At 42.3% G+C, this 15,508-nt stretch overlaps 1 protein-coding gene across 1 annotated transcript in view; it reads left to right on the top strand.

The window, feature by feature from the left end:
* The window catches only part of dnah9l (dynein, axonemal, heavy polypeptide 9 like), a 329,459-nt gene that overhangs the window by 107,515 nt on the left and 206,436 nt on the right, over positions 1 to 15,508 (top strand). The window contains exons 29-31 of the mRNA XM_067988173.1: positions 8,152 to 8,304; positions 10,537 to 10,770; positions 11,569 to 11,700. Coding sequence (XP_067844274.1) covers positions 8,152 to 8,304; positions 10,537 to 10,770; positions 11,569 to 11,700 — 519 coding nt within the window. The remainder of the gene's footprint in view (positions 1 to 8,151; positions 8,305 to 10,536; positions 10,771 to 11,568; positions 11,701 to 15,508) is intronic.

Below are 15,508 nucleotides of genomic sequence, written 5' to 3'. Positions count from 1 at the left end.
TTGATTCCTGTTATAGGGATGTTAAATTCAGTTTGATAGCCATCTGTATTTAAGGCAAACATTTATTTGATTAAAGACAAGCAACTCCATTAGCTCAGAGAAGTGCATATGTCTTTAGCAACAGTTTACTGGTGTAATTTACAGTGAATCAGACTGGTGCAACTTCTCAATTGGAAAAAAAAATCCTATCTGGTTTGCAACTTTGCTTCAGAGCAAATTGGACACTTTCTGACTCAAGCATATGATCTAGCTGTTGAATGATTTTCTGGATGCCAACAGAAGTTAGAGCAGTAGTCATTGACATTTCTGGAACCTTCAATTGGATATGGTATCTTTGCTGTTATTGAAGCAGCATAAGAGGAAAAAAATGACATCCTAATGTGGGTTAAGCTTATGGTGGAGAAGACTTATGTTTTTGGGTTTATTTTTGACCTTTTGCTCAAGATATTACGGACTTCTGTATTCAGACTAGTCTTGTAAGTGAGCACTAAGTCCCTGCATCCAGAGAGTTTTTACTTGCCCTGATATCTAGGTAAGATTCATAACATGCCTAGGAAATGTACAGAGAACTTATTTTGTGGTTATTTTGCCCTCTGGATCTAACACGTGCGTTCACTGGATTGTCCTCGTCTTCGAAAGGTGGCAGAATAACCTTACGCTAGACCTTGTTTTTAGGCTTTAACAAATTTATTAAACAGTAATGGAAAAGGCAAATAGTGTCAACAAAATAACTTTTTTAACAGTAATTAAGTTTATCTAGCTTCTTGTAATAGAAAATAAAATAGTTCACAACTTCTATGCTAAATTCTATAATTCTATAATTAACTTTCATATGTAGTGGTTCTTTTTTCTTGCAATTACAGAATTTATTTGGTTTAGCTGAGTGCCTTCAAGGTTCCAGATAGACTCACTCATTTGAAAAAGTCAAGCTATCGACACAGTTACTGGGGCCTCGTGAATTTAATTATCTGTGTTAAATTCAAAGGAGCTGCCAAGCAAACAAATTTGAACAAAATCACACAATATTTGTATTTCACCCAGATAACACCTAAACATTCTTTTTCAATTGTTGAATTAGCTATTTATTATGACAATAGGTTGCAACTCAGGAAAACCATTGTGTGTTCCTCTCCAAGGTCATGGACCATGAAAGCTTGGTGAATAATTGTAACAAACTCATAGTGGGTCTGTACGCAGGGAACTAAATACTGATGCAGAGATATTTGGTGAAGAAGGAAAGATGCAGAAAGTGGTCAGTAGCTTTAGTGCAAGTATAGTCTAAGCATGTGGTAGTATATTGTGAGTGGTAGAAGTTATTGGGCTGTTTTTCAATTCAGTGAGGTACCAGTTATAAGTAGGGCTTCAATCCGATAAACTGTGCAGGAACTGCAAAGAGGGTGAAGGTGATCTTATACTTCATATTCGTATTAAGTTTGAAATCAATAAATGTTTAAAATAGCTTTCAAAATATGTTTTCTGCTCTGGCTTCATATTCGTAGATATATTTTCTTCGCTTGGGAATGAATTAGAGGCCATTGCTCAGCACTGAGAGTGTTTTTGTGGGAGAGAGTACCTGTGCTGGAGAATGGTGCCTGAATAGGGTCTTGAGCGTGAATTTCTGTGAATGCACCTTTCTGAGGGGCAGAGATCACCGGTGTGGATGAAGGGTCTCTGATGCAGCTGGGAACTGGGCAAATAGTGATAATGGAACAGAGATGGTGAGAAAGGGCTTTGGGCTGGGACATTGCCACAACAGAAGCAACCAGGGGGAGGGCAGGATAGCAGTGATGACCAAAATGGCTCAGCTGGGAAGCAGTGGTGGCCCAGAATGGGCCTGTAGTGGTTTGGTGATGATGGAAGCAGCAGGAAGCCTGAAGCAGGGAATGCTGGCCGATAGTGATGGTAGGATCACAATGAGAGGGAGAAGAAATAAGAAACAAAAATAGCTGTACCTGACTAACCACGCAGGGAGGCAATATAGTAATGGTGGTTGAGCTCCAGCCAAGGTGGGGGTAATGATGGTTGAGCTCTGAGGCTGTGGGTGCATGAAGCTGTACAAAATGAAGTGTGTAGCTGCAGGCATTTCTGCATGTTACAGAATGGTGATGCCTAAATAAGGCATGAACAGCATGTAGAAAATTTAATATTATAGATTTCTTCATCTATGAATACATTTATCTTTGTTACCTCCATTCCTATTTTTAACTAGAAACTAATTCCATTCTCTTTTAAGAGTTAATCAAAAAATCATGAACTGCTTCTGATGGGAGTGTACTCCATTTATCTGTGAAGGGGGGGAATTTCTTCTCATTTTTTGTTACGAGACTTGTTGATTTTGTACTAGTCATCCAACTTGTGATCACAGTTTCAAATTAAATAGTTTACTTACTCTAGAGGGTAAAGAGATGCAATTTGAGCAGAAGCCATGCTGTTTTTTTCCACTTTCCTGTCAGCTAGTGACTTTGACACTGGTTGGCACTGTGCTTGAGATTGGTGACTTGTAGTGTGGAAAATGAGCACAAATTTCAGTCAAGGCTAGGGTTCAAATCAAGATCTCCCAGTATGTGGGACCTTAAGCATTGACCGTTGGAGCACTTGTGCTAAACAATTATGTAGCTTTCTGAAGATGTACATTCCTTTTCAATAAAAACCACTAGATTGCACCTCGGTAATCAAAGTCTTTGACATAATGTTGCACTAATGCCATGTTTTGTCTGGAGAGTAATTATGAATAACTGGGTGTAACTATTTAGGACTTTTACCTATTTGGCCTGGAAGGGATTTTGTTTTAAATTATATTATGCTATTAATAGGAGGTCAGAGTCAGCTTACAAAGAATTAACTGAGATACACAAAATATTTGATTGTTAATAAGGATGGTTCCTGGGTGAAACACCAGATGGGTCAACGATTAAAGCTGTTATAGGCTGTTTACTTTTGCATATTGTATTAGTTTTGAGACAATGTAATTCATTAATGCCTGATCCTAGGTGTTTGATGCCATTATGATAGAAAGGGTTTTCATTCAGCATGCCTGGCAACACCCAGCTGATAAGTCAGTATAGGTACTGCAAGCTTCTGACCACATCAAGAGTAGCTTTTCATTCAAGGTGGTAACTGTGGCTCACTGGACCCAGAAGTGATGGAAGGAGGTCAGAGGACAGTCTTTGTTTTGTCCTTTCTTCCCCCTGCCCGACATCTGAAACAGAGAGATACCTGGAGAGATCTCACTCTCTTGTCACTGAGGGAGCTGAGACTCCCAGCCTAGTTATGAATGCATACAGCCTATAACTGAAGATGTCTGGTGCCAGTTAGCCAAGGGATAGCTAACTTGTAAGTGCATTTAGCCTATATTAGTGGCAGAGATACATGGGTTGTTATTTGGTGGCATGAGGAACAGTAAGAAATAGATGTATCTCACAGGAAAACTGTTTCTGTTCATTAATATAAAATAGGCCAGTTTGTTGGTTTATAATGAACCTCTTCTTACTAGAGCACTTTTTAGTCTACCTGCCAAAAAGACAAAAGCACCTGCATAAGAGCACAGAGGGGAACAACAGAGAGAGCGACGTCGCAAGAGGCACTACCCTCGTCAGAGGGTCTACAGACCGAGGCTCAGCTTCCTGGACCTCTCTGAGGAGCAGTGCATACAGAGGCTGAGAGTGAGTCGCTAGGTGGTTGCAGACATCTGCAGCCTCCTTCATGCCGAGCTGCTCACGGCCAGGCCGAGCGGCATCTCATTACCCGTCGCTATTAAAGTCACCACTGCCCTCAACTTCTTCACCTACGGATCATTCCAGGTGCCGCCGGGGTGTCTCAGTCGTCAGCACACGTGCATAAGGCAGGTCACCGACGGCTTGTTTCGCAGGGCGTCGCATTACGTCAACTTCTCCATGGACGACCTCAGCCAGGCGGAGAGGGCAGTGGGTTTCCACTCTGGCTGGCTTCCCAGAGGTACAGGGTGCAATCGATTGCACGCATATAGCAATCCGAGCACCTCCACATGAGCCAGGACTGTTCACCAACAGAAAGGGTTATCACTCCATCAACGTGCTGCTCGTTTGCGATCACAGGAAAAGATTCATATTTGTGCCAGATTCCCTGGCAGCTGCCACAATTCCTTCATTCTGAGGGAATCCAACATCACGTCCCCTCTTCCACGCACCGAACACCCTTAGGGGCTGGCTCCTCGGGGACAAGGGATACCCCCTGCACACATGGCTCATGACACCTCTGAGGAACTCCATCAGCGAGCAACAGCATCGATATAATGACAGTCACATCGCTACCAGGTCTGTAACTGAACAACATGCGATAGGACTGCTGAAGATGCGATTTCAGTGCCTCGATCGTTCTGGGGGAGTGCATCAATACGCACCAGCGAGAGTGGGACGCATTATAGTACTGTGTTGTGTCCTGCACAACAGAGAGGGTTAACGGTTGAGGAGGCCCCATCCCCTCATCCACCATCTACGTCTGCCATCCAACTTGAGGACGAAGAGGAAGAGGAGGAGAACGAACCCATGGGCAGAGCAACGGCCCACCTGGCTGTTTGTGAGGCCAGGGAGTCACTCATATGTGAACAGTTCCCTTAAGATCAGAAAGTGAGAAGAGTCCAGTCCTCTCACCACCTGGAAAGAGCAGCGCCAACACCAGCACCCCTCCCCCCGCCCCCTCACAAAACAGTCCTGCAACTACACATACACCCACTGTAAAGTCACTCACTGGGAAGCATCAAGTGTCGCCGTTCATGATGAAGCGCATGAAAGGGCACGATCACAAAAGCCAATCAAGTGGTGAGAATGATAACATTTGATGTGACTTTAATAAAAGCCAAATATAAATGAAAAACATTATATTCTGTCAGACACCCTTGTGCATACCCTTCGTGATCACAAATCCTTAGCCTTTCTCTTCCTACAACTTCTACATGATGCATCCCCTGTGGCTGCAGCAGAGGCAGTGGCAGGTTGCTCATGTCTGTGGCCGGACTGTTGAGATGCTTTCAGCCTACGCCCTCTGGGTTTTGGAGCCTGTGAGGGCCCCTCCAAAGACTGCTCTACCTGCACCTGTGCAGGGGCAGACTCAGCCACCTGGAGAGGAGGCAGCATTGCAGGTATTGGTTGAGAGGGTGGCAATGGGTGAGACGTGGGAGCACTTTGAGTGGCGTCTCCACTTCCATGTCCCCTTTTTCCATCATCCCTCTCCTGGGCCTGGCCCACATCACTCCTACCACCCTGCTGGACAACAGTGTGGTGGACATGTGTGATGCTTTGGAAGACCACTTCTAAAGTAGCTGTCAGTCTGTTTAAGGCGGTAGAATGTTGTTCACCCTGAGTCCACACGACCATTGTCAGGGCCTGAATGGACTCATTTGTGAGCCGTGCTTGAATCTCCATCGCAGACATTCCCACACTTAACCTGTGACACTATCAGACATTCCCGCAGTTACGTGCGACACTATCACAGACAATTGCTCACGTCCCTGTGACACTATCTCAGAGATGCCCTCTCGTACCTGTGCCACCATTCCACTATTACAGGAGTTAGACTCCTCCATCCTCTGCACTATTGTGGAGAGTGCGTGTGGCACCTGTTCCAGTACCTCGCAAATGTGCTGCTGTCCCTCGATTATTTTTTTAAAGGATGGCCCCCGGGGTTTAGCATCTGCGTCCAGCTGAGCAGAGCCTGGAGAGGAGTGCGCCCCTGACATGGACTCTCCACAACTGCCCCTGCCACCAGTGTCTGCTCGTGCTCACTTCTGTGTGGTGACTCACCAGGTGCCAACCCAACTAACTGACTACTAGGACCCACCGAGGTGTGAGTATCTGCGCTGGTGGATGGCTCACTAAGATGTGACAGTGCTCCCTCAGAGGCCGGGAACTCCTCTGAAGAATCACCCTCTGCCGTCACTGTGGTCGTTGAAGGGCCTGTAAGAGAACAGAAGGCAATATTAATCATCATCACAGATGTGTCATGTTGCAATGATCATACTGAGGTGTTCAACATGGCGAGCATTGTTAACATCAATTCATGCGTGTGATGAATGTTAAAGTTGTGTCACCAGATGTTTGTGGGGTGCCAGTCTCAGTGTCCCTGATGGACAGGCACTCGAGGGTGCGGCTGATCTCCGACGCCTCCTCCTCCGTGTCTATGAGGACCACTATTTGTGGAGGCCCCCTTCTAGTCCTCACCTTCTCACATGCATTTTGCGCTCTCTTTTCCTAGAAGGGGAGAAAGTACAGACGTGTGAGTGAGTGATGGTGAAGTGGCCAACCGATGAATGCATTGGTTTGGGTGAGGCTGACCATGAAAGAGGTGCATCAGGGGTGAGTATGAGAGATTGGGGTGAGTGATAGTGGTGGGGTCACAAATGGGGAGGTGAGGAAGTGAAGGTAAGTTGAGGATGAGCTGACCTCCTCTGCCACCTCGAGCCAGGCCTTCTTGGTGGCAGAGGGAGGGCGCTTCCTCCTGTCCTCCAGGTAAAACATTTTCTTCTTCTTCCTCCTCCTCACTGCGCCCAGTAGCACCTGGAGTGAGGCATCAATAAACCTTGGAGCAGCCTTGCCCCTGTGCTGCTCCATATTCTGTGTTGTTGGTCTTTGCTCCAGCAAAAGCCCTGGGAGCAATGGCCCTTTAAATCCAGACCCTCCAGTTGACAGCCTGTCATGTGGGTGTACAGTCCGCCCACAGTGCAGCTTTCGGATGACAAACCCGGAAGCCAAGTACCTCGCGATCGCGTGGGAAAAGGTAAGTTTTTAAATTCGGGTTTATCACGCGCACATTGACCCCCTCTTTCCCGTCCACCCCCTCGCTGCCATCCTGCCACCATTTTAAAATTGAGCCCATGATATCTACTTATGGGAGTAACTGATGATGCCAAGCGCAATGGAATATTTACTGCAGACCTGTGAAATTTGTAACACTGGGAAATATATCAGTTGAATCGAAATACTAGAAAATGCATTCTAAAAGAAGATTGAGTTAATTTTTTATTAACCGTGATTAACTGTTTTACTGATCTTTTTTTATCCTGACTTTTGCAGCCAATTTTCTCCCCTTATCAAAGTGTTGACTTCTTGCTGGGGTTCCATGGGCCTTGCCTCTGTGCTGCACCAGTTTCCCTGCAGTACCTCATCCGCACATGCCTCTCAAGTTAGTAGGCTGTCGACACTCACTGTTAAGTTTATGTGTGAACTTAACAGTGAGTGTCGACAGCCTACTTACTTGAGAGGCATATATTCAAGCCTGATCCTGATCTCATCTGATGTCTACAAGTCATTTTCAATATGGCTCACTGTATAGTGATCAAGAGCAGGCAATCTGGCTGATTTCCCCCACCTTTAACCCGAGGGGCACTGAGGAAAATTGTAGTGCCTCTCTGCCATCCTTAACTCAGCATAGACTGGAGATCAAACCTGGGACCTTCCTGGTCTGAATGGCTCAACTACTCAATGGACCATTAGGGGAGCTCCTCTTTACCCTTTATCTTATTGGGTTAAATCCTGTCAAATAAATATTTGCCAGCACTTTAGCAAAGTGTGATTTTGCAATGTTGTGTAAAGTATGAATATGCTTGTTATTGCTGAATGTGCAGTTGGGCTTAAATACTTCTCTTGCTAGATTAAAAAAAATATATAGATCACCATTATATAATGCAAGAACTCATTCTTTGCTTCCTGTATAGAATAAGTTGATTTAATTTGTTCTTTTTTATCTCTGTGTATCTTTTTGCTTTTCTTCTTTTGTTTTTCAATAATAAAATCTCAGGAAATATTATTATAGTGCAACTTAAATCCCCTCGCAGTGATACTTTGAACATTTTGGATATTTAAGTACTTTACTGCAGAATGGCAGGACACAAGTTTATGAAATTCTCGACAGTAGTGCCATTGGAAAAGATGCCAGTTGGATGCTTGGGACTGCCTCGAAAAGAATAGGAAATTAAAAAGTCAGTCACTCAGATCGCTATTGTGTAATTCCTGCGTGAGTGCTATTGACAGAAGGCTGGGGGCAGGTTACTTAGTCACCCCCTTGATCTGGAGTTGCATTTGGCTGAGAAGGTCTAAGCGGAGGAGAAAATAAAATAAACATTAAAAAAAGGATGAATTTGTTTTACTTTTAAAATGTATTTATAATCTTTCTGAACAGGTGACGAAGCATTTGCTTAAGCTATTTGATAATTTAGCCGATTTAAAATTTGAAAATAATGATGAGAATATTGATGCATGTAAAGCAGTGGGAATGTACAGCAGAGAAGAAGAATATGTACAGCTTTCACCTCCCTGTGTCTGCGAAGGACAGGTAAGTTTTTGTTTGTTTTAGAGTTTCTAATGCAATATATTTGATGTTGAGAATGTTGTAATCCAGTTTGGCATTCGACATATTTGGAAGAATTTTCTTCATGGATTCTTTGTTTTTGCACATATTGAAGAAAAAGAAATATATGGAAGAATCCATAAAATAGTCTGCGAAACAGTGAATTAGTTAAATGAGCGCTCTTGAAAATCTTTTATTAAATGATGAAGTATGTTAATATATTAAAGAAAGTTTTACTTCCTCTACAAAGGAAGTCATGTTGGCCGAATGAAGAATTATTTGTTTTATCTTGTCTCTAAATTAGTTTGGTTACCGCCCTACAGAGATTTCTATTGCTTCTAAGGGTCAACCCATCAAAGCAGTTCAGTTTGGCACTGTCTCTCAGCCAGCGTTAATGAAAGGTGTGCTGCAGCATGGGCCAAAATATTTGGTAGATAAGGACATGCATCTAAGAGAAGAGTGAAGTTTTTTTCTGCACTTAATCTCAATATGAAAAGCCACCATCATCAGCTTGTCAGGGATCCAAGTCTAAAAGCATCTCTAAACTGCATGATTTTGAGACTAGCTACAAAGACAGATGAGAGATGGGTTGAATCTTGGATATAAATTTGAATATCCTGACTCAGCCTTCCTGAGGACAAAGTAATTTGTCACATCACTATGGATAAGAAAGTGATGATGAAACTATGGTTTCTGAAAAATCATCAAAAAAGTAAAGATGTTAAATGTTCTATCAAAATGTCAGTCAAATCGAAGTTGGGCACAAAAAATCTTGATCCCAGTAAAAATATTGGACCAGGAGATTCAAGAGTTAGGTTCTTAGAGCCTTATTGAGGAAAAAGATGCCCAAATGCTGCCCCTATCAACCAGTGATAGCCTATTTCAGTGGAAAGCAGAAAATATTGGGCCCAAAATTGTTGGGGACCCATCTATTGCCAGAAGTGTGGTGGGATGGGACTTCTAGCTACCAACTGTTCAGGATGTTGACTCCGTTCCAAATTCTGGGGATGGGGTATTTTAATAATTGGGGTAGGAGACCGGCATCTATCGAGGCAAATCAGAGTTCATTGAATCATACCACACAGAAGGAGGCCATTTGGCCCATCGTTCCTGTGCCGGCTCTTTGAAAGAGCTATCCAATTAGTCCACTCCCCTGCTCTTTCCCTATAGCCCTGCAGTTTTTCCCTTTTCAAGTATTTATACAATTCCCTTTTGAAAGTCACTATTAAATCTGCTTCCACCACCCTCTCAGGCAGTGCATTCCAGATCACCATAACTCGCTGCGTACAAAAAAATTCTCCTCATTTACACTTTGGTCCTTTTGCCAATTACCTTAAATCTGCGCCCACTGTTTGTTCCTGCCAGTGGAAACAATTTCTCCTTATTGCTCTATTAAAACCCTTCATAATTTTGAACACCTCTATTAAATCTCTCCTTAACCTTTTCTGCTCTAAGGAGAACAATCCCAGCTTCTCTAATCCCTCCATAGAACTGAAGTCCCTCATCTCTGGTATAATTCTCGTAAATCTCCTCCACACCCTTTCCAAGGCCTTGACATCCTTCCTAAAGTGTAGTGCCCCAAATTGGGCACAATACTCCAGCTGAGGCTTAAATAGTGTATTGTAAAGGTTTAGCATAACTTTCTTGCTTGCACACCTCAAGTTCCTGGTAGAAAATCTGGGCGACACCTTGCTTCTTTGCTGGAGCAAGCCAGAGGCTCTTCATGGACCAAAGACAAATTCCCTACAAAGAAACCATCATCTACATCCCTTTAGGATCAATTACTTTAACTGTACAACATCTTTGTGGTCTATGAAGACCCAGTACAGAACCCATGACTGATCTCAGCAAGCATAGGACATGCTGGGCCTGAGTGCTATGTTGGGTTGAAATCCCAGGGTAACCCAGGAATACCCCTGGACACTCCCACTTCAACCCGCCACCCCCATCCAAACTGCTGCCAAGATGTAACGGGAGGGGGGGGGCTGCGAGGAAGATGTGCCCCCCCCCCCACACACAGCCTAGATTGCGATTTTGGACATTGAGGAAATGAGGCAGAAATCTGGCTTTTGTCCCAAATTCCTGCCCCTCCTAAAGAGGCATTCCTCCCAATTTGTGTCCTCCTCCCAACCCTGAAATTTCAGGCCCATTGTGTGTATCTACAAGAAAAGATAAAAGTTACATTCCCAACAAAGATGAATTTTGCTTCATTACTAGGCTGAATGTTGGTTGCGTCATCTTGAGGAGGCAATGCAAACCATGGTGCAGCAAGAAATCATGGAAGCAGTAGCAGCATATGAAGAGAAGCCGAGAGATCAGTGGTTGTTTGATTACCCAGCACAAGTGGCTTTGACTGGCACTCAGATTTGGTGGACTACAGATGTTGGAATTGCTTTTGAGCATCTCGAGGAAGGCTTTGAATCTTCTTTAAAAGATTACAACAAAAAACAAGTGAGTTGCCTTTAAACAGAGGTCTCCTGATCAAACCTGTAAAGACCAGCACTTTGAACTGTAACATTTAGGTACTGTTGACCTTTGACAGTACTGAGTTAATTCTAATTTTATCTTTGTGTGCTTTTGCCTGTACATTGTATATCATAGTAAAAACCAGATGAAACACAATTGCTGGGAATTTCCTCAGAGGTTTTTCTGATCGGCCGCCGTAATTTTAGCAAAACATTGGCAGCAACCCTGTTTATGCGATATATTTGGGGTTTCTGTCGATCATCCGCCAAAGTTACGGAGGCTGATCAGGAGAACCCCCCAGGAAATCCCTGGCAAATGTATCAGACCGTTTTACTGATTACTTTTTTGTCACACGGTGGTCCTGACGTTTCTTATTTTCCTGTATTTCCCATCATCCCATACTCTCATTATCGCAAGTTCTAACTGCAGAACTCAAAAAGGGAAGGCTGACCAATGGTTAATGTGTGCAGTCATTATTTTTAAATTGAAAGTTTGTTGAGAATGCAGTAAAACAATCCCACCCATCTTCTATTCTTCAGTAATGTTCTGGTAATATTCATAATGTGTAAAGTATAAGATTTAACTAATTTGCCTCCCCCACTATCTATTCATTAATTTTGCTTCAGCTGTTCAAAAGGCACACTTTCTATACTTTGGTTAATACATAAAATGGAGATGCCATGCAAGTATAGCACTTTCTGAAATAACTAATCAATGTATGACATGTGTAGTGTACTGCACCCTATCTTTTTGAGTAGTCAAATATAATTATTTTTATTGCAGATTGCTCAGCTAAATGCTCTTATAAACATGTTACTAGGGGAGCTCACCCATGGTGATCGTCAGAAGATTATGACAATCTGTACAATTGATGTACATGCCAGAGATGTTGTAGCAAAGCTCATAGCACAGAAGGTAATTTGTTGTAGCAATTACCCTAATGCATTCTTAAAAGCATAAAATAAACATAATTTCCTTGTAAAGGGGCTGTTCAGTTCCTTCTGGAAAGAAATTACAATGTTTTGATTCAGTCAGTTGGGCCTTTTCCATTGACATGTTACATAATTATATTTACTAGCTAAAGTACAAGATTGACTTTGTAGTATTTAGTATAAATTCCTCATAATTCTGACTACATTGCTATCAGAGTGAATGCAGTTTTAATACGTATCCTTTTTATTTTTGTCTTTGCAGTCAGAGCTTACACAAGTGCCACACAACTGATCTGGTTCTATATATAGGCTATACACACCACATCATTTAGATGTTGTAGTGTACTCTTGATTTTAAAAAAATGTTTTGAATCTTCAATCTCTCCTACCCACTGTATTCATGCTAAAAGTGTTTTAAAATGATCCTGAACAATATCTGTTCTGCTGCTGGACAAATGAAGACCATTTTAATTGCTTTCAATCCATTAAAAATTCTGTCATGTACAGAGCAACAGAATAACAGATGGTAGGTTAAGATATTCAGTACAGAATGTATATGAATTACATGGAACTGTAAGAAAACAATTTTTCTGTTTCTTTTAATTTATACACCATTCCTACCATATACCTAGTTCTAAGATATATTTGTGTCAAGTCAATGCTGTTCCATACCTTATTTTCAAAAGTCAGATCCATTTACTGTTGGAGTCGGGCAGAAAGCATACTACACTGAAGTGTGGGGCAGATCTTTAAAACACTTGTGACACTGTGGTATTATTTCCAAAATACATTTTTCCTATAAGTGATCAGTGTAGAAGAAATGACTTTTCAGAAAAATCTTTAAATGCTTTGGTTATACGGCCAGAGGGGATAGAATGCAAATAAAATTGTCATTTTGCAGACCGTATATTTCTGCACTTTGTTATCTTATTTTATCAAGATATTTTTAAATCAGATTTTGTTTGTGTGAGGGTATGATATTTGTGTTATTACATAAACTTTAACCTCCCAAGTGGTCCAATGGCTTGTAGCAATCAATTAATTTTTTTCCAAATTCCTAAATTGACAATTTCATCTCGTGGCATTGCAGAACGTGGAAGAGATGCACTCAGCATTTGCATTTTTTTTTGCATTCAGTATTGTTGATTTTTGCAGGGATTAAAGATGATTTGGAAATGCATAAAATGGAAATGATAAAGCTATAGAAGAAAAAATGCTTACCCCCTAGAAGCCAGTTAATAATTATGCACCCTGCTGCCTCCATGCGCTGTTACCCTTGTATATTTTGCTGTTTTTTTATTACACCACTATTTTGCGGACACAATAAAATGGCCATATAGTGCAACATTACCAATAGTTCTATGGTCAATTATTGAATGCCACTAAATAGGTAAATTTAAACACTTCCTAGTTCCAGAAGTAACAATAGAGGTTCTTGTACCATGATCTGTTTGCTATGGATCTTTTGAAATAACTATTGCATGTCAGCCTTGGCTCAGTGGTAGCATTCTCGCCTGAGTCAGAAGGTCATGGGTTCAAGCCCCACTTCAGAGACTTGAGCACATAATCTAGACTGACACCCCATTGCAGTACTGAGGGAGTGCTGCACTGTCTTTTGGATGACTCGGTAAACAAAGGCCCTGTCCGCTCCCTCGGGTGGATATAAAAGATCCCATAGCACTATTTGAAGAAGAGCAGGGGAGTTCTCTTGGTGTCCTGGCCAACATTTATCCCTCAACCACCATGACTGAAAAACAGATTATCTGGTCATTTATTATGTTGCTTTTTGTGGGACTTTGCTAAGCTCAAATTGGCTGCCTCAGTTTCCTATACAACAACAGTGACTACACTTTGGCTGTGAAATGCTTTGGGACATCCTGAGGTCATGAAAGGCACTTTATAAATGCAAATTATTTCTTCAATTTTAAAATGTTGGTTCTTTCATAAGTTTTGATGGCAAATTTCTCTGTATGAGACATATATTTTTGTGACTCCTGGAAAAAATGCTAAAAGTACCAACTTCCTTTATTGAAAGGATTTAAAATGAACTTGATTCTTATTTTTAATTTTAAACTGAACAATGTAATTCTACCTGTGGCCATAGCTAGTAAACTCAGCCAAAGAGTTGCAGCCTGTCAATATATTAAAGAGCACAGTATACCAATCAGCCAGGCACTAGCATCAACCAGACTGCATTCCACACAGTTAGCTTGATAGCACAGTAAAACAAAATAGGAAAGAATGATCCCAGGATAGTAAAATTTGGAAGAGGTTAAACAGATCCAAAATCTGTAATTTCCTCTCACTTTTCTCTCCTCTTTCTCATCTCCGTTTGCCTCTTCGTCCGAAGACTTGGACTTGGCTTATATGTGTATGCTGATGACACACAGCTATGCCTCTCCACCTCCTCTCCTAACCCTTCCATTGCCTCTGGGATCAGTCTGCTTCTCTGAAATTGAGTCTTGGATGAGCTGCAATTTCCTCCAGCTAAACATTGGGAAGACCAAAGCCATCATCTTCAGCCACCGCTACAAACTCCATACCCTTGCTACTGATTCCATTCCCCTCCCTGGCCACTCTTTCAGGTTGAACCAGACTATTTGCAATCTTGGTGTCTGACTCAACCCTGAGATGAGCTTCCAACCACGTAACCTCCCCGTCATAAAGTCGTCTATTCCCACCTCTGTAACACCACCCGCCTCTGCCCTGCCTCAGCTCATCTGCCCCTGAAGCTCTTATCCATGCCTTTGCCACTTCCAGATTTGACTCTTCCAATGCTCCCTTGGCCAAACTCCCATCCTCCCCATCTGTAGACTTTAGCTCATCCAAAACTCTGCTGCCTGTATCCTATCCTGTACCAAGTCCCGCTCACCCATCACCCATGTCCTCACTGACCTATATTGCCCATAGGTTTCCAAATTGATAATTTTAAGATAATTGATTTTAAAAAAAGCCAGGGGGGAGACAAGGAGACATTTTTTTACTCTGAATTATGATGATCTGGAATGCAGTGCCTAAAAGGGTGGTGGAAGCAGATTCAATAGTAACTTTCAAAAGGGAATTGGATATACACTTATTTACGAAACATTTGCAGGGTTATGAGGAAAGAGCAGGGGAGTGGGACTAATCGGTGGCTCTTTCAGAGAGTCGGCACAGGCACGATGGGCCGAATGGCTTGTACTGTCCTCTGAGTCTATGAAATTAAAATTCCCATCATTGTGTTTAAATTCCTTGCTGGTTTCTGTAACATCCTCCAGCCCCAAAACCACCCCAAACTCTCTCTTACTCTGGTCTTTTCTGCATCCCCCGGCTTTACCCCACCATTGGCAGCTGTGGCCACAGTCACCTATGCACTACACTTTGAAATTCCCTCGAGAAACCCCTCTGCCTCTCCTCCTTTAAGACACATCTCTTTCATCAAGCTATTGGTTACCTCCTAATATCTCCTTCTTTGGCTCAGTGTTCATTTTTTCCATACGCCTCTGTGAAGCATCTTGAGGTGTTTTTACTACCTTAAGTGCTAAATAAATGCGAGTTATTGCTGTTGTCCCTCCATATATTTTCTATTCTGTTCCTAATTAGGAGGGTAGGACTGTTCAGTCAACACACTGTCATGAATAATGTTGGTATGGTGGTGCTGGTGAGTGAAAGAACCATGCATGATTCCCACTTCTGATTGCTATCCAGGATCTTATGTATGATGTCTGATGAGGACAGGATTGAGCTCAGCTGAGATGCCTCCACAGTTGAATAATCTACGGACACTCGCTGCCCAGTGTCGCATAAAAAGA

This window comes from Heptranchias perlo, chromosome 7 (genome assembly GCF_035084215.1).
Source record: "Heptranchias perlo isolate sHepPer1 chromosome 7, sHepPer1.hap1, whole genome shotgun sequence".
NCBI classification, from domain to species: Eukaryota; Metazoa; Chordata; class Chondrichthyes; order Hexanchiformes; family Hexanchidae; genus Heptranchias; species Heptranchias perlo.
Note: the sequence above shows the minus strand (reverse complement) of the source record. Positions and strands in the feature narration are given on the sequence as shown.